The 20,125-nt window shown below is 36.6% G+C and overlaps 1 protein-coding gene across 2 annotated transcripts; it reads left to right on the top strand.

The window, feature by feature from the left end:
* The first annotated feature begins 1,408 nt into the window (after positions 1-1,408).
* On the top strand, positions 1,409-9,617 carry LOC121415792 (uncharacterized S-adenosylmethionine-dependent methyltransferase Rv2258c-like). Of its 2 annotated transcripts, none has more exons than XM_041609122.1 (5): positions 1,409-1,567; positions 3,652-3,840; positions 5,014-5,225; positions 6,181-6,303; positions 6,812-9,617. In XM_041609122.1, the coding sequence occupies exons 2-5, from the start codon at positions 3,656-3,658 to the stop codon at positions 7,375-7,377; spliced, it is 1,086 nt and encodes a 361-aa protein (XP_041465056.1). In that variant the 5' UTR covers positions 1,409-1,567; positions 3,652-3,655; the 3' UTR covers positions 7,378-9,617. The 2 variants fall into 2 exon arrangements, with proteins under 2 accessions (XP_041465056.1, XP_041465054.1); XM_041609120.1 differs by having other exon boundaries at positions 1,409-1,572.
* Positions 9,618-20,125: the final 10,508 nt, after the last annotated feature.

The following is a 20,125-nucleotide window of genomic DNA, read 5'->3' as shown; positions in this document are numbered from 1 at the left end:
TAGGCTGATGTGGAGCAAGTTTTGAAGTCAATATGCAAAACATATTTTAGCTCAGACATCGAGCTTTCATTATTTTTTTTTCATTTACAAATTTAAGTGCTCTGTAAAATGTCCGTTTTATGGTCTACATATCAGCATTTTAAGCTCACGCTGCGTGGTCACATTGTTTGATTTGCCAAGTTCATATTGTTTACGTGTATTCCATAATGTTCCATTAAACAAATGTATTCAGAATGCCCAGATTTTAGGTCTAAATATAAAACACGCGCAATAGCCTGCATGTTCTTTATTTAAAATGTACTTAAATTATCCAGTTTCACATCAGAATATCAATAATTGTCTGCTCACGCTTCATGATCGCATTATTAATGATACCCAATTGACTATATCCTATTTATGACTTCTAAAATATGAATAGAGTGTCCCGCTTTTAGGTCTAAAATCTCAATTTTCTTCCTCTCGTGCTTCGCGCTCGCATCAATTGTTTAGTTACCATACCAAACCCACTAATTAATACAAAAAGTGCTTAGAATGACCATTTTTTAGGTCGGAATGTAAAATAAAATTTTGCTCGCGCTTCGCGCTCGCATTATTCTATACCGTCTTCGTGGGTAACTGTAAGCAGTCCTTAACAGGTCCCTTTTTGATAATGCTAGAACAGTTGATACAAAATTCTGTTCGCGCTTGGGGGTACATACGAATCTTGTTCAGGATCACACATAACACTGCCCAGAAAATTAAATTTTCAGAAAAAAATACATTAAAGAAAAAAAAATCGCTCGCGCTTCGCGCTCGCACTTTTTATAAGGCTTATGAGTCTATTTTATGTTTATGTTGTTTTATAAGAATAAAACTAAGAAGTGACTGATATAGGTGAAGATAATTTTGGGCCCCGTCCCCTATTGGCGAAAGTCGGATCCGCCCTTGTGGACACATACACACACACACCGGAAAAATTCCCGGTGCCCCCCCTGAAAAAGCAAGGACCCCCCAGTGCCCCCCCGGGGAAAAAATCCTAGCTACGCCACTGCTCTAGTGATATAATCCACTTTCACAGGGAGTTGTTCTCCCCATGTTGCTCTTCGATGTAAGTGGGCGGGGCCGGGGTGGGCTGGCCATGAGAGGCGTGTCGGATTGTTTATTTTTTGCTGTTTTTTGGGGGTAGTCGTATGCCAGACGTCTTCAAAATGTATGCGCTGGCTAGGGAAACTTAATAAAGATGCTGATCCCTCTTATATGTTGTATTTATTTAAAAAATCAAATCTTTCTGGTGGCTATTATTATTTATGACTGAAAATTCAAATAAAGTTCTGAAAAGGAACACAAATTTTAATGAATAATTGAGAACGCCTGAAGATACTGTTAGCTCCCGCACGCTTATATCGGCTGTTCTTCCATGATACCCGCGTATGAATGGGTCTCTTTCGAGCCGTCTACCAGCGCAGCCGGAGCCCTGCGCCGCCCGCTTCTCCCGGCGGCAAGGATAGCTAGAGAAGGGCCACCCGCTCGGACTTGCTGAACTAAATTCGAATTTGCCTTGAATTAAAAGCGGAACTATTGACACATGGTACGGTAGGTTGATTGATAATAAATCATGTACTATTAAATGTCAGGAAAGGAAGAGGGTCGAGGGTTGACAAGAGTCAAGACTTTTTAAATAAAAAGTCAAAAGTAAAAAAAATAACCATGAAATTGGAAATGACTTGTGCCTGTGGGACTTGTGACCTTTTCGATCAGTGTCATAATTTTTTCTATAGGAAATTGCAAAATGTCCTTTGTGAACAAAGGGGAGAACTCCAAATAATCAAGAAAACAATGAATTTATGAATACATTAGGCCTATAGGGCCTATCTAAAAAATATTTTGAACAAACGTGCATTTAATATAATATAAGATGCTGACTTTCCAAAGTAGGGTGAGCAATAGACCAAAAGCTTCAGTCTCTGTATTTTGGTTGTTCCACTCCTAGTACCAATGAGGTCCAAACATTACATGTATGGACTGAACGGGATTGGCTCATTCACCAATACATAGACTGAAGAGCTTGGAGGCCCGTACGTACAGACAACGTATTTTAGCAGTAACGTTAGATCTAACAGCGGAAACCCGATTTTCCGATCATTTTTTGTACATAAAATTTCACATTATGAAAAAGAAATCACATCCATATTTACGAAAAAATGTTTAAAATTCAGAAATATCATTCCTTAGACCGCAGTTACTGCTAATTCATTTCAAATGATGATCGAAACATCGTCATCTTCGTACTTTTGTTGGTGAATGAGGATTATAGTAAAATGTCAGAAATTGTTGAATAAATCCCCAGAATTGCAGAAACGACGGTTATTCCTGTCTAGGTGGGCAATGGCACCAGATTTGTGCTGTAAATTTTGTAGTAGGTGAATTTGCCTCAAATTTCATTCTATATTTCGAGTGAACAATGTAGCCAAATGTAGCAACATCTTCACATTTTCTTCAGCCAAGTTGATCATCTATCAATGTGACATGTTTCCATGGCTCCTCACAGAGGCTCAAATACCATAGTCTAGGTCAGCATTAAGACTTAAATGCCTATTTTCAGCCACTAGCCCACACAGTATAGCTTATGGGGATGTACCACGGGCGAAGTTCGTGCACGCTCCACTCCACTTCACTACCCCTATACTATGCTCGGGTAGGTGGAGTGTACTAGTGTAGCGGTAGTGAATTGGAGTGGAGCCTGCACGAACTTCGCCCGAGGTAATGGGGATGGGCCAAAATGCTGTATGCATTTCCAGAAACATTTTATGGAGCATTTAAGCTTTATTTTTTACTATTTAGGAAATTTTATGGTATTAAAAAAAAGTTTTGAGCAACGTATTTGACAAAAATGCTAATAAAGAATATATTGAGGTAATGCTGTTTCGGAGAAATGCCGTTTAGTTTTTTTTTAATTCTTTATCCTAATGTCTTTGCTTGCTTTCCATAGTTACGGATCCTTTCTCTTGTTAATAAACCCCTGGTTGTGTATGTCATCTTCCCCCTCAGTCAAAAACACAGAAAATGTTTGCTTTGCATGCAGCAATTCTAAAGTAACAACACACACGCCGGCCCAGGTCAAAATAATTGTGAACAGTTTGGCCAGTGAGGCCAGGGGCAGAATTTTGCATTCTGGTCACTTTATCCTTCTTCCTGTCAAGTACAGACTGCCGTTGGCATATTGTACTAGTTTGTTTGTGCTTGTTAAGTGCCCAGATAAGTTTAGCAGGTCACAAGACTCCAACAATCATTTCTAAACTACTTGTAGGCCCTACGCGCTGTAAGAAATATGTTGTATGCTGCTGTTGTTATGCATGTGTGATGTAGCAGATAGCATATATGCAACTAGATAGACTTAAAACTGTATGCATTCATTACTGGGATATTGATGAAATAATTTCTCAGAACATGGTTATTTCTGTGCAAGCAGCACACTGGGCTATACTTGTGCTTGCTGGGCTATGCTGCTGGACCAGTTTACAACCACAAGTTTTGAAACCCACCCTAAGTAGGTTTAACCTATTCAAGTCTTCAATTTTTTATCATTATCAATCCATTATTTCTACTTCCTCTGCCATTCAGCCACCTACCTTCATGCATATTCATTTACAAACATCTCAATTCATTTTACAGCACCATGGCCAAGGCAGGAGAGACTTTTGAGGAGTTTGGGGAGAGATTTACCAACCTGGTGATCCATGGGTTTGTTTCACTTTCAACATCTCTAGGAATTCAGTCTGGTCTGTTTGATGCTCTTATCAAGCTCAAGGACGAGGAGAGGACGGTCCAAGAGATTGCTGATACAGCTGGCCTCAAGGAAAGGTATTGATTTTTTTTCATATCTTTTTATTTTTATTGATTTATTTATTTACCAGCTCATGGTATGGAATGCTCTATCAGCAAATGCTGTTTTTGTAGATTTTAGTGGAGATGATATTGTCACAATAATAAGTGTGATGATCCAACTTGAAATACTTTTAGGGCAAGTCCATGGTTCTAAAGGGAAAATTTCTAATAGAAGAGGGCAAATCATATCTGCAAGGCCAATGAGAGGTGCATCAAGGCCAGATGGATCATCCACGACCAAAGAAATTTGACGGCCTTTAGAGATTTATAGAAGCCCAAATAGTGCTTGGTAATGGTGTCAACACAAGTTTGTACAAGCAGCCAGACTTTCAAGCATCATTATCTCAATCAAAATGTAGGCCTTCACCTGGAATATTGTTTGTGATATAAAAAAATGTTATCATAAACAAATGACTAACCTAGTAATGGCGCAAATTGTCTCAACATTATTAGTTGCTGAACTATGTCATATCATATGAATCTATCGTTTCTGTTTTGACATCATTGGTATCATAGACGTAACATTGAAATTGGTCTTAAAATTGTTTTTGGTTGGTGTACAGTCTGTTCAAGATACAGTACATAAATAACATTACAAATGATTGTTGAAATAGCAAATTAAGTCTACACATCCATTAGTTTAAAGACCGGATGTGAGATAAGGGGCTGATCAACATTAAACACTGCAATTTTAAAGTCTTGGAACACTTGTTGGAATGCTCCCCAGGGAGTGGAGATACATTGTACGTGGTCATGACAGGATACAATGACCGGGGTAATAATATATCTGTAAATCCCTTTGAGACGTTGATCCTATGTATTAAGCACTATATAAAAACAGAATATTATTATTATTAATACATAAATAAATCATAGTCAAATCTGTCTTTTAAGGCTACCCAAGAGTAACAGAAAAGTGGCCTGTGATGACAGATGGCTTTGATACATAGGTTTGCTACAACATATTTCTTTCATGGGAGTCAATTTTGATGGCCACTAAAAATGGGTTTACACTAAAAGTCATGTTGCTGCTAAAACAGATTTGACTGTGGTATTTGATTTCTTCAGCTCGATCCTTGTTCTATTTGAACTTTTCAAGGACTTGCAATGCACAGTGGCCTCCCTTTCCATCTTTCATTCCTCATTTAGATACGTAAAGGAATGGCTTGGAGTGATGGTGACAGCCGATATCGTAGACATCAACCCAGAGACTGAGAAATACATTCTCCCCCCTCATCGTATTCCCTACTTTCAACCAGGCAGTAAAGTGTGTGATCTTGCAGCAGTAATCACCGCATTGCCCATGTTTGGTGAAATATACAAGAAGCTGTTAGAATGTCTCAAAAAAGATGGCCCACTAGGTAAATATAAAGAATGTATGTGTACATTAGTAAAGGTACGCATTAAAAAGTCTATATAAAGGTACTTTGATATTACCATCAAATAGACCAGTTCGTAGTTACTTCAGGGACAATTTTGGTCAAATGACCTTTCATTTCTTTCAGTATGATATGCAGATTTCAAAGCAAGATATTTTAAGCTTGCCTTACATAGCAGGATGAAGAAATTGAATAGACCAGATGACTAGAATAGCACACCAATGAACACTTTATGAAGGTATTTGTTGCATTCCTACTTTAAATGCATATCATAGCATGTTGCACAATGTGCTTAATTGGCAAACTGTGAAATACCAGTCATTCGTGGACGCATTGTTGTTTTTTGTGGATGTAAATGAAAACCACTATTCAAAGGAATATATGAATAATCAAGACATCAAAATTGGTGCTTATCTCATTAGATTTTAAACCACCATGTCACTTTAGTACAAATGACCTTCCTCTGATCATGCGTAGAATATTTTGATCATGCGCAGAAAGGAACTACGAACTGGCTTATTGAGTTAATGATATCAGAGGATAGGTCTAGGGAATTAAAACCAAAATAATCAGGTTCCTTGGTATTTTACAGGCTAGTTGTCAGACTTTTGCTCAACACAACTTAATTATGGAAATGCAGACTTTACAGTCTAAGAAAAAAAAGACATTAAATTTTAGAGCAGATAGTGAACTATCAAGATGTGATTTTCTTTTCGAATTTCAAGTACCATGATTTTTGTATCCCTTTTCCCTTCCCCCCCCCCTCACTCATGCGTGAATGGGGAATCATATGAGAGATGGTAAGCTTTACAATGATATCAATCGTCAATACTATCTGAAATTATCAACAATTATTGAGGGCAAATTTTGGGTGGAATACACTGTAAATCATGAGCATGTGTGCAGAAATGTTGAACTATAAATGTTGTTTTTGCAGGATTATCATACTCTGAATACACAGACTTTCACACCATGATGTCCAAGTTTAGCAGTAGATGGTTTCAGCAACATCTGGTTCAAGATTTCATACCATCTATGCCTCAAGTAGAAGAAAGAATGAGTAAGTCTGTATTCTGAATTCTGATGAGGGAAGCCATCCAAATTTGCTCATTCTGTACCCTGGTCTAAATCTCTATTGTTTAGGTATGGATAGCCATGCAGATATGTCTGTACACTGAAGTTCTCCAGAAGCCATGATTGGGATATCAGGGGTCTGTTTCATAAAGATCAACAACCATGGTAACTATAGTAACTGCCATGACCTTTGATTGTGATTGGCTGCACAGTGCTGTTCCCGTGATTGTTACCACAATGGCAACTCTTTACTAAATGGATCCCAGATCATCTTTATATCGAAAGTAGACAATCTGACAATATGAGTATGTTCCAGACCTATATTCATTCTTCTACCAACACTTGAAATAGGCTTTTAGTCCTTGGTTTATAAATTAAATTTTTGTAAATCAGGTCTTTGGGTCGATGGGTAGTGTTAGTGTAAACAGCCAACACTTTGAAAATTCTTGATACACTGCGTATGATGTTCCTTGATTTTCTTTTGTGCCTTCTAGAGTCTGGGATCCGAGTACTAGATTTGGGTTGCGGGAGAGGACTAGCCTCCCTTGCCCTTGCGCAGAACTATCCAAATAGCACCATCATTGGACTAGACTTCTCAAAGGAGGCCACAGACTATGCCAGGGAGTTGGCCAAGGAACAGGGTCTTGCAAACGTCGAGTTCGTCTGTGAGGATGCAGCATGTATACCTGACTCTTGGAACGAGACCATTGATTACATCTTCACGTATGATGTCATCCATGACCTTGGTCACGCGGATAAGGTATTATTAGCTCTGGGACGCATCCTCAAACCTGACGGAGTCTTCTCCATGATAGATCCCGACTGCAACACCAAGCAATCAAGGAATGCTTCCAACGAGTATTTCTCTAGGTTATACACCATGAGTCTCTTCCATTGCCTGCCAATATCGCTCTTCTCTGAGGGCAGTGTGGGACTAGGAACCTGTTGGGGACGAGACAAAGCCACCCAGTTTCTCAAGGCAGCTGGGTTTAGGGTGGATTCGATCACAAACCCTGCAGGAACTAACCAGGCACATTACATGTGTACAAAACAAGTATAAGGTTTAGATTTTTTGCTTTCAATATGGAAGTAAAGTTGATTTATTTTGATTGCTGTCTGCCAAATATGATCTTGTCTTTATAAACTTTATGATCTATGCTATCATTGTGAGTGGCAAAATTTTAAATTAAGGCTGAATCATGAGAGTAATTTGTCTTTCCAAAGGCTTATTGAATGTTATCAGTCATAAACCAGTACTAGTATCCTGATTTATCAATGTTATGATTTTAAAAATCATGAATTCTCATATCTTTCCTACAATTGATAGGCACCTCTATACTATATTATCAGTATTGAATAAACTTGATTCCCGAGCCATTAATCAATGAAATCTCAAGCTAGATGAGCATGTTGTAAGTACCGGTACCCCTTCACTTTCTTGTCTTTCTTCTGCAAAGGAGGCTGCCATATTATGCGCCATATGTCACCATGGAGTGTGCTTTGCAATCTTGAACATTAAGGTTAATTCATAATCGACTGTATTTAGATTGCTTGAACTTGCTATGACAAAAAAAAATTCTCATTCTCAGGAAACATAGCAAAGAAGAAATGCAATATACCAACCCAACTTCTATGATTTAGTTTCAGTTAATGTATCAGATTTAGAAATGATAAATGTAAAGAGAATACCAAAAAATTTCATCTCAGATATTATTTATTAGCATGAAATGTGCTGCTGTTACTTGCTGCATTAGAACACTAAAATGAGAAAATCATTACCAGAATCTGATCAAGTTGGTTGAATTCTTGAATGTCGGACTGAGGCATTGTTCTAATTTTTATGCCTTAGCCCACCTACGATGAATACCAGTGATTTTATGTATGTTGGTTGTCAACAACTCGTCTCTTCTCTCTCTTTTTTTTCTTGCACAGTCAAGGATTCATTTAGTTCATCCCAAAGCTTGTTTATATGTGTGTGTGACTATGTCCACTACGAGTTATCTCTTTCAGGAAACAGTATTGAGTATGAGAGGATAGTTTCATGTTTTCAGAATTGGTGCTTGAATGATGTACATGCAGTAATAGATATATCAATTAAAATCACAAAGAGGTCAATTAAGTGGCACTTAAAATGAAGTTTAATCATGAAGTACAAAATACTGTTTTACAGATATGTATACCTCACCTTTGAACCAATCCAAAATCATTGTTCTTATTATTACTTCATTACATTTTATTCCATTTGAAGTGTTTTTTTTTCACATCTTATTTTATTAAACACCTTGTCTATGCTGCGACTCTGCTGGAAACGTGTTCATTGTCTTTCCCATAGGCACCCATTGTAGAAGAGGGAGGTTAAGACGTACGGAGGCATTGAGCTAGATTCCTGTTAAAAGGTGCGGTTCAGAAGTTTGTTGGATATGTTAAGTTACATTATTATTAAGAGTAGACAATGATTTGATTACCTCTTGAAGCGTTTGAAACTTGTATAGAGATAACTGAAAAAGTTTCAACCGTTTTGCGAGACAACCGAATAATCGTTTACTCTGTTGAATTCATCGCGATGATGAACATCTTCAACATTATTATTGTGCATTAATTTGCCAACATAATTTCTAAGAATATTAAGCTTTCATACATACACATGTATACTAGAGTATAGTGTAATTATATCATGTTTGGTGAAAGATAATTCAGTGACTACTTGTAGTAATGGTTCATCTTGTAATTTTTACTGTAAAGTCAAGCACATGCTACATGATTTGACTATGCGGCAATTTGTTAAAGTTAGTCATGTTACTTTTTCTAGCATGACAAATTTAAGATTTTCCATCTTTTCTTCAACTAATTTAATTATGTAGCCTTGGTCGCAGAGGTCTAATGCTTGGCCTACATGTAGTTTAGCCATGGTGGCTTGAAGTCCTTGTCCTAAGGGTATTTTCTCGAATGAGGCCGGGACAAGACCATTAGGCTGTTTTGTAAAGTTGTTCGGAAGTTAATAGTAACTTTAAGAATGACTGGTGATCCTTTTTTGTGGTAAATGTTATTCATCATTGAATATTCATTGGTTATTAATTAGCACACCAGTCATTCTTAAAGTCGTTCTTAACCTATGAACACCAGGTATTGCTTCACAATTAAGGTAACAATTAATAAATCAACATACATTTACTACTCTTATGCAAAATTATATTAGTGTTGTGATTATATCCTTCTGGCCTTGCATCCGCTAGTGTAGATTGATACTTGCCATATTCTGTAATAGTCCGTTAGCATTGGCTTATGTCGAAAGGGTGGATGCTGTCGCGTTAGGGTGCGTCAACGCGAACGCGAAGATTCGTCCAAAGCCCCCCCGGTTTGGCCGAAAGGGTGCGTTGGGAGCGCCACGTCGCGTCGCGTTCACTGGAACGCGCCCTTTTGTCCAAAGCCCCCCCCCCCGGTTTGGACGAAAGGGTGTGTTTAATAATAATGAATAAATTAATACAAATATTTATAAGAAAGCTGAATATAAGGTATTTTGTCAAATATTGCCAATTTGCACGTAAAATAGTGGATTTTCAATCATTTAAAGCATTGACAATTTGAAGAAAAGAAAGAAAAGTTCAACTAAGAATAATAATGATAATAATAATAATGATAATAATAATAATAAAATCAGATACCCACCCTTGCAATGAGCCACTTGGCGCCAATTTTTCACTCCAAATTGGAGTGAATTAATTCATTCTTTGGGGTGAAAATTATTATTATCAGTATTATAAGTATTATTATTATTGTTATTATTTTTATTATTATAAGTATTATTATTATTATTATTATACAAACAACACACACATATTATTATTATTATACACACAACACGCACACATACACAACAGATACATCTCACAAAATATGTAGAGGCAGGGTCTCAAGTGTGAAATATAGTAAGGTAGGGTCTGAAGAGTTAAACGTTGTGAATGCTGACCCGACATCAATTTTGGCCTTGCCCTTCCAGGACACATCTGCCGTAAGTTTTATAATTTGGGGGACATCAAATATCTCCAGGTATACGAATGTTTTCCTTTGTAATAAATACACACCTGCAAAGTATAAAATTGAAGGTAAGTTACTTTTTTATTTGAAAGAACCTTGAAATCAGTCATAATTTTTACATGTATCAATATTACACCATAAAACATTTCCACCGAAAAATCCTCATGCAGCATGCCGTCATTGTTTTTTTTTACCTTAAGAATGTTTGTGCCATATGATGATTTATGTTCCTATGCAAATTTCACATATCACTCGTCTTTTTTGTTTGTTCAGCTTTCTTATAAATATTTGTATTTATTTATTCATTATTATTAAACACACCCTTTCGTCCAAACCGGGGGGGCTTTGGACGAAAGGGCGCGTTCCAGTGAACGCGACGCGACGTGGCGCTCCCAACGCACCCTTTCGGCCAAACCGGGGGGGGGCTTTGGACGAATCTTCGCGTTCGCGTTGACGCACCCTAACGCGACAGCACCCACCCTTTCGAAATAAGCCGTTAGCATTAGCATTGGTCAATTTATGTGCAATGGTATTAAGAATCTTTCATTGTTTAATCATTCTTGGCTACAGAAATAGAATCTACTTGGACATTGTACCTTTCGCCAAACAGGTAGATTTTTTTTCACAAAAGGAATATAGTGAAGCTTGTATGCCTTGGCTATGACTCATTTTTTTTTTTCATTCTCACTGACCAAAACAAATTACAGTTCTAAAAGAGAGTGTAGCCTGTCTCTGACTTGTGTAAGTGTTGAGTTTTAAAACTCACTTGTAAATTTGATATAAAGCAAGCCCAGACAATGTTCTTATCAAGGTTATCATTTAAATCAATATTACTCGCCACATGACTTGCAAGGTATAGGTAAAAAAACCTTGAGGTTAGAAGTTTACGTACACCCAGGAAATTCAAAGAAAAATTGACACTTGCCAAACATCATAAAATTAACGGTATCTTATAAAATATTTGTGCTATCATGAAAAATTTGATATCAAACAAATGAATATATCATACCCCTTCATCACATTGCTTTATTATCAGGAGCTGAAAATTTTTAGGTGTCATTTTTCCCCCATAAATCTTCATATTTTAGACAAATTAAATATAAAAACTGGACAAAAACATCTTATATTTGTGCAAGTTTCTTCTCATCACAAACATTTCAGATTACACTTTTTTTATTCAGTGGTGAAATATGATAGAAAAATTTAAATATAAATCATATATTTGACATTCATATATTTTTATGAAACGATGTTTGAAAATATAACAAACAAACAAAATATAACAAACAATAGAATACATTTGGCAGGAATATTACTTTTCTTCAAAGAAGATTCCACCTGAAATATACTTTAATCCCAATGGCATCCCAACCATGTGAAAGAACTTAAAACACTCTTTCATTTGATACCAAATTTGTCATGGTAGTATTTATATTTCTAAAGATACAGTAAATTTTACGTTGTTTGGCAAGCGAATAAGTTTCACTGAATTCCATGGGTATATGTAAACTATTGGCCTCAACTGTATGTAATGCTCTGGGGAGCGTTTCATGAAAGGACTTGTCGGACGTCTTATCCGACAAGTCCCATTTTATCCGACAGTTACCATAGGAACAGTGCCTCTCGGCCAATCATAATCAAGGAAAGATGTCAGATCTGACAACTTGTCAGACAAAAATGTCGATGAAACGGTCCCCTGTTCTTGAAAATCCTTTAAAATGTATGGTTTAATTATTTTACTGTTCACAAGCCCATTGTAGATAAAGATTTCAACACAACTAAAAAATAAATGTAACTGAGTCCCAAATGCATGCTTCTGATTGGTTGAAAATCAAATTGCATTCAATTTTGGGAGTTGCATTTAGTTGCAACCATTTGGCAACAGATCCCAGATCAGATATTTTACATATTTATGTTGACTAGTTTAAACGACACAGGTTTGGTGACTTCAGGGGCTCATCACCTTTAGGCTCATGGTCTTTCAAAAAATGGTCTTGAAAAAACATCAATAGCATTAACAACAATTTGTCTTGTACCCCTGATATTATCAAAACAGAACAACAAATTTTTATACGTGATCTACCTGAGCTCTTTTTAATAAAGACTTACAATTATGGTATTTTGTCATTATTGTAATCAACCATGGAAGCATTAGTTTTGATTAGCTGCTGAGCCCTGTTGCCATGGTAGTTACTAGTCACAATATTGGCAAAGTTACCGAAATCAAAAGCCTTTGATCTTACATTATATTCACTGAAAAATTAAGAGTACATCTCGATTAATTTGGCAGTGATATACATGCACATATGCTTAAGGGATGCAACAACTTGTCTCAAAATCTTGGAATATCATAGTAAAGTAGAATAATCTCATAGAAGGTAGCCACAAGTTGTCTTTTCTAATGTGTGAGAATTCCTATTACCTAAATAATAAATTGAATTTATGATACATGTATCGTTACTGTGTTTTTTGAAAACTTTCATTCAGTACTGATCACACAATATATTTTCCTACGACATTTGGTCAGGTGTAAAGATCTCAGAGGGCATGGTTAGAGTACGGATAGTGAGCATTATATTCAAAATAAAATCAAGATTACAATTAGGGTTTATTTAGTTTTGGAGGTTAAGTGTGTTTGGCTTTACGTCATGTCTGTCTTTCTTTCACTTTCTTTTTTTCCTTCTTTCCTTTTTTTCTTTCTTCCTTTCTCTCTTTCTATTTTTCTTTCCTTCCTTTTTCCCCCACCCCTCTCTCACTCTTGTATATCTTCAAAAATTTCTCAAGAATCCACATCGAATATTTTCTTATAATTAAAAGTCTTTCCTTTCCCACGGCAAAAAAAATGTAGCTATACTAAGAAGCAGTGTGGCACTTGAGGTTTTAGAAATGCGATCTTAAGAAACATTCAATAATTGCAACTGAGGTCCGGCACGTGTTTTCTTTTTATTAGCAAACAGACTAGACATTTTGATGACAATCACTTTCATTTGTCTTCTACCATAATATCCCCTCCCAACTTCGTAAACTTGCTGTCGATCGAAAGAGAGTAGGCCTATGTTTATACCTTCAAATATGAATTACCATTGTTTTTTAAGTATATGATATATATTTCAGTTAGATTTCTTCGGCAAACTGTTGCCCACAAGACAATGCAGGAAAGAGAATCGCATTAAGGTATCGTAACTCTTTTTCCATCATGCTCAGGCAAGTTGAGAATGTGTAGGAGAAAAAAAAATGAAGTTATCCCCCATCAATGTGCAAATTATACGTCACAACACGGTCAAAGGGGTGAGAGGAAAATGTTGGACAGAGTATTTATATAGAAAAGGAAGTGATTTCATTTGTTTAGTAAAAAGAAAATGTAACAAATTATGCATTACAATGATATGATTTTTGCTTTGTGAACGGTTAAAAGAACAACGAAAGATCTTCGGAAACTCAGAAAACAACTGTTTTTTATACTCAGTTTTTTATGGGGATTTTTTTTCAAACATGTTTCAGGGAGGAATTGTTTATCATGAAGTTAAAAATACTTACTACCCCCTTTTCACTAATAGAAGAGTATGGTTTGAAACACAAAAGTTGAAATAAATTTATGTTCGATTTCTTCGGAGGCCTATACTTTTCCAAAGTAAATAATTCGTTGTATTATGTTCCAAAAAGAAACTGAAATTTTCTATTATTTTCACGCACTGTCATGCGGATTGGGACAGCGGAATGGTTTGGTAAGGGGGGGGGGGGGCTGAGCTTGAAAAATTTGGTCATAATAGTACGCTTTTTATGGAAAAGAGTGAGGGGTTGAAGCCCAATCAACCCTACCCCCCCCCCCCCCCCCGTTCCGCGGCCCCTTTTTTTGCAATCGTCTTGAATCGTATCTAAATTGAAAATTAAACAGCATGTCACCCTAATATTAAACGAAATGTATCCCTTATGGTGATGTCCCGCCACTTTCAAAGACGCTTCGCTACCCCTGCATTATATCGTCACTATATAACATTTCTCATATTAGTAAAACATCAATGACTTTTCAGTTTTGAAATTAAAACACTAAGTGGAGTTTGTGTGAAACTAAAAGCTCTTTAAATATTGATTGCTTAAGATAATTTATATGTATGATATTAGCGCATGAATAAAGTCATGATACTTATGATGATGACATAATTATCGAGTCTTCGACCCCTGCAATATTATTCGTTTAACACGACCAAGCATTTGAGGAGTGCATTTTTTATCCGAAGGATCTTGTGCACATTTTGGTGGAAAAGACACTTGTATTCAAAATAAGTGAAAATAAATTTGTTAAGTGCGATGTATTTGAACGGTAATCTCGGCTAATTCGTAGTTGCGACAACCAGCATTTTTGTTTTCAAAAAAGAAAAAAGAAAAAATTGTGGAGTATCCCCCCTTCCCCTACATTTTCTTTTGGCATCCACCCCCCCCCCTTAAAATCCTGGTGCCGCCACTGAATATAACCAAGGACAGTGTTATACAGACTTAAAGGACAAGTCCACCCCAACAAAAAGTTGATTTGAAAACATGGAGAAAAATTCAACAAACAAAACACTGAACATTTCATCAAAGTCGGATGTAAAATAAGAAAGTTACGACATTTTAAAGTTTCGCTTAATTTCAAAAAACAGTTATATGCACATCCTGGTTGGTATGCGAATTGGCAGACTGATGACGTCACCCACTCACTATTTCTTTTGTATTTGATTATATGAAATATTCTAATTTTCTCCTCCTTGTCAAGTGAAACAAAGTTTTATTTCTCCCTGAACATGTGGAACTACCATTATTTCAACAGTTTATCGTTAAATTAAGTTGGTCCTTATTGTCAAATTTGTAAAAATTGAAATATTGTATTATTCAAACAATAAAAAACAAAAGAAATAGTGAGTGATGGACATCATCGACTCTCATTTCCATATCACTGAGATGTGCATTTAACTGTTTTGTGATAAATAAGCGAAACTTAAAAATGTCATAACTTTCTTATTTTACATCCGATTTCAATAAAATTTGCAGCGTTATGTTTGTTTGATTTTTCTCTATCAATTCAAATCAACAATTTTCTGGGGTGGACTTGACCTTTAAGGAAGAGCGGTCTTAATTGGGTATGGAACTGTAATGCTCGTTTAGATGAAAAACAACAACAAAAACACCCAGTCAGGAGAGTGTTTCATCAAGTATACCGTCAGGTGATTTGCACTGACGAATTTGCCCTTAGCCAATCAGATGCAAGGATTTCAGTAGCTTATAACAAGTCGTGAAAATCCCTGTTTGTTTCATGACATGCCACCCATCTTTCTATCCACTGCAATATCCCCTCGTCAGTATCAAAACACCCTTGTAATTCGCCTACTCAAAGCTGTATACGGTCCTTTCACTTCTCCTTATTTTCAGAAGTTTTCTTATTTTTAGGTGTAGGCCTACAAGGAATTGCAAAATAACAAGGATTCTCAAGGATATTTGGGACTTTGACCAAAAAGTTATTCTAACAGAATAGGGGGGGGGATCCTTTTCATCAACATTTTGCCTGTTTTAAGTTAAGATCAAGCATTGGAGTCTTAATTGTGCTGCAATAAATAGATGCATATTCCACGACACACCTTCCGATATTATATTCTCAGCAATTCGATTTTTTTAATTAATTTCCTTATTTGTTCATTCATTTATTAATATCATTATTTATTATCATCATTGTAGGAGAGAGGGAATTCGGAGTTCAGAGTTCGCTGCAGGATCAATAATCAAGAAAAGTAGTATCTATATCGCACCCTCATTTCCACCCCACTATATCTCACCCCCCCCCCTCCAAATCCTTGCACCCGCCCTCTAATTAACAAGCAGTCCCTCTTATAACATCCAAATCGCCGGCCAAAGGCGGCCAAATCGTCACCTAAATCAATCATACTGTTCTCCTAGGTCACCCGTCACTTTCTCTTAAATGATATCAAAGGGAAAACCCCAAATTATACAAACCATTGAAAGTTACAAATTGACATCATAGACTTGTGGTTACATGCAGGCTTTAATTACATTCTATGACAAAACCAAACATCTTACCATGACGTCACAATATAATAACCAATCACAATGTCAACGTAGTCTATTGTCTCATAAAGACGAGTTTCCAGTAGTGGTAAAAATAGCTTATCATATCATTTTTCATTGCAATTTTCAGGGTAGTCTAACGTGGTGTCTGATGTGGTCCATTATAAACATGATAAACCTATAGTATATAGGGTCCGGTCATTTCTGCCCCTTCTGCAAACTCAAAATCAATTCAAGTGATACCCACAAAGCAAAATAACAAAACAGGATTGCACATGAGCTTTGTTTAAAGACTATCATCAAAGCCTGAAGTGAATAGGGATTTCCCCGAAAATTTTCTACTCTAAATTCGACTTTCTAATTGCCAACTTTTTTCAAAGTCACATTCAGATGTCTCGTTGGTATGGTAACAGCATTTACCAACAAACTAAACAAGTGGTGACGATTTTTTTTTCCCAAAATAATAAGACTCTCCCTAATAGCACAAAAATATGAATCCCTCGGGATGGCGCGAGGATGGTTTATGCAGGGTGATGGTGGGGTAATACGACGACATTTGTAAAATCAATATTGAATAGAAAAGTGATCTTAAAGTTACACGGCCCCTGCTGCAGACATCTCTCTCTCTCTTTAACTAATCGAAATTATCAGTGTTATGCCCCCCATTTTTTTCCTTTTCTTCTCCTTTCTTGCTTTTTTCCCTCTACTACGCGGTAAACTCTATCTCAGGCTCATGCACCCCCCTGCAAGTGAACTTGTCACCCCCTCCTCTTCATAGGGTAAATTGCCAATTCGGCCAACTCGTCCACTCACCACATGGTCTACCTTCGTTTAGTATAATGCCATTCCGTCCATCAACATTTCGTCTAACAGCAACTTGGTCCAATAACCATTTGGTCCCATAACCAGTTGGCCCAATATTCGTTTTATCTTGATTGATTTTGCCCACTTGATACCAATACTTAGTCTAATTAGGCCAATGGTATATAGCTATTGGACTGGTTATTAGAGGAAATGGTGAGTGGACGAAATGGCAATTAGAATATGTGGATATTGGACGAACTGATGGTAGACCAAAATTTGATCCAATTGCCAACTCATCTACTATCATTAAATTGGCAATGGACCAAATGAAAATAAACCTCCTCTATAGGTGGTCAACCTTACGCATTTTTCCTAGAGATAATAGTGATAATGATAATTACTTCTTATATCAGACGCTTTTTCAAAAGTTAGAAAGCGCTGTACAAATGACAAAACAAATACCCAAGAGATACCCAAGAATTGAAATGGGTTATAAGATTTTGACCAATTAACGGATTTTTAAAAGGGAAGTTAGCAAAATCAAGGCCTTTCAAAATTACCCCCTAAATTTCACGATTGTTCGGGCTAACTTCGGGGAGATTACTACACTCATTAGTTGATATACTTTAATATTTCGGAAAAAGAAAATGCTTGAAAACCCCCTTTTCAATGATATTTCATGATCTGCTCCCCGAACAGTGAGCCCCTAAAATACAACCCTTTCTCCAAAAATTCGAAAACGCGAGATAAATACGGGCGGGGGGGGGCTCGGATGGGGAAGGGGGCGCTCATCCTACAGACCTATATTATAAACTTCGATGAAGTAGACTATACTTTGGAATCTTCTCAATATGATAAGATTCTCGATCTCACTCTTGGTTTCATACAGTGAAATATACATTTTGGTGGGATTTTCGTTAACTATAATTAAAATGCATTTTTTTTACGGGAGGTTTCGCTCGTTCCACCCATGGGATGGAACCTGTATTTTAGCACAGAAAGAATAACTTGCAGTCTGATGACAGTGACTTGAAAAAATTTGTTATAATCCCAAATACAAAGTACTATGATTTTAATTTTTTTATGCCACGAAAACTTTAAATGTATATATATTATTGTAGAAAGTTCCTTATAAAATCGCAGCTGGATTTGGCATTTATTAGCCATATATTCTTGTTTCCAAAAACCAGAAACTCATGAAGCAACATCTCTCTTTCCGAAGATCATATCACATTTCTCTTGAAGGGGAAGCAAGTGGGTAAAACCATAGATCAGAACATAGCGGATATAGAATGTTGCTTTTTATACAACTATTTTTTTCCTGTACAATATACCCTTAATTCAAGAATCAAAAGTCCAAAGGACTTAAAAGAATAAAAACATGTATTCATAGAAGTGTAAATCGATCAGGGGGCGGCAGATTATTCAGCGGTCACTATAGACAGGGGTAATTACCTTCCTCTTCCCCCCCCCCATGAGGTTTTTCAAGTACTGTAAAAGTGAAAAGGGGGACTCAGAAAAAAGAGGGAAAAGAGGAACGAAAGGAGGGGAGAAGAGAGAAAGGTAAAAAAAATATCATGGTCATGCATCTTTATTAATAATTCTAGTCGTCTGCACCCCCTCCCCCCTTTCCATCAAAATTCACTCCGTAGTACCAGCGGCAGTACAGCGCAATGTTTTCCCGGCATTTTGCCGCCCCCCCACCATTTTTGCAGTGAACCCTCCTTTACCAGAAGGGTATTCAAGGCTTACAAATATAAGCCCGATGGGGGGGGTATAGTAAGTTAACGGACCTAATGGTAATGGCGACTTAATTTTTAGATGAAAGAAATGTCAAAAGTCTCTTTTTTATATACCTTTCTTCCTTCCCCTTTTCTTTCTCCTTTTCTTTCCTTTTTTTCGGTCATCCCTTATTTTCAATCATAGAGGGGGGGGGGCAGTCGCTCATCCATTGACGCAGGTCTTTTATTTAGTTTTCTCTTTTTTTTGGTCAAGAAATAATTGAAAATTATTGTAAAAATTACAATCATGGTACATAACTGCAAATGTGATAATATTCTATTGACAAAAGCTTTTAATAGCTGTAAACACAATTAACGTTTGGGCCTATATTTTAGTTAACAAAAAACCTTCCATCCACCCGTTTTCCTCCTTTCTCTCTTTCCCATGCAGCCTTACCACACATTTACAAAAACTCGATCAAAATCGGCAATCTGTCAAATAGATTGATTTTTCCTCGTCTCTGTCAACAATCTTTCCTTCAAAATCTATTTCCTCCACTTTTCAACCGGATATCTTATACGTCTTATCTTCTCTTATTTCTTTCCCTTGCATGGTCGGAAGCAGATTTTGTTTTTCATGGGGGGGGGGGGGGGGGGGGACATGATGGGTAAAAAAATTCGGAAGAAACTAAAAAGCGAGGGAGCAAAGCAACCAAGATTGTAACCCTATGGGCATTTTTGCATGGATTTCATGCATACTTCTGGTGAATTTTATGAAAATTTTCATTACAAAAATTTAAGAGTTCAAATTTTGTCGGGGGGGAGAACAGCACTACCCCATCTCCTTCCTTCAATCCCTTCTCACCATGGAAATATATTGTTAATATACCCCTCAGCTTTTGTTCGCTGTACGATTGGATGCTTGTCATTGTAATTGACGCCCCCCCAAAAAAAAAAAAAGTAAACAAAACACACTTTTTGCAAATTTTCACAAAAATTACATTAAAGTAGGTCATTTCTTTTTCAAAAAGTATTTTTTTCAAATATGTTTTTTTTTTATATTTGGACATTTTGATTGCAGATTTTACCCATGACATATCGTACTCATGTGCTTTAAAATAATGTTCTTTCATTATATCTGACAATGAGTTTAATCATGTGTGAATAATCTTGTGATCTCACCAAAACTTG

Source organism: Lytechinus variegatus, chromosome 5 (genome assembly GCF_018143015.1).
Source record: "Lytechinus variegatus isolate NC3 chromosome 5, Lvar_3.0, whole genome shotgun sequence".
Lineage (NCBI taxonomy): Eukaryota > Metazoa > Echinodermata > Echinoidea > Temnopleuroida > Toxopneustidae > Lytechinus > Lytechinus variegatus.
The sequence above is the reverse complement of the archived record's forward strand: the minus strand, read 5'-3'. Positions and strand labels throughout refer to the sequence as shown.

Bases quoted from the DNA above. Each gene is read 5' to 3' on its own strand.
- LOC121415792 (XM_041609120.1), top strand. The intron at 3,841-5,013 runs GTATTGATTTTT...TTCCTCATTTAG, and splicing joins ACAGCTGGCCTCAAGGAAAG to ATACGTAAAGGAATGGCTTG. The intron at 5,226-6,180 runs GTAAATATAAAG...TTGTTTTTGCAG, and splicing joins CAAAAAAGATGGCCCACTAG to GATTATCATACTCTGAATAC.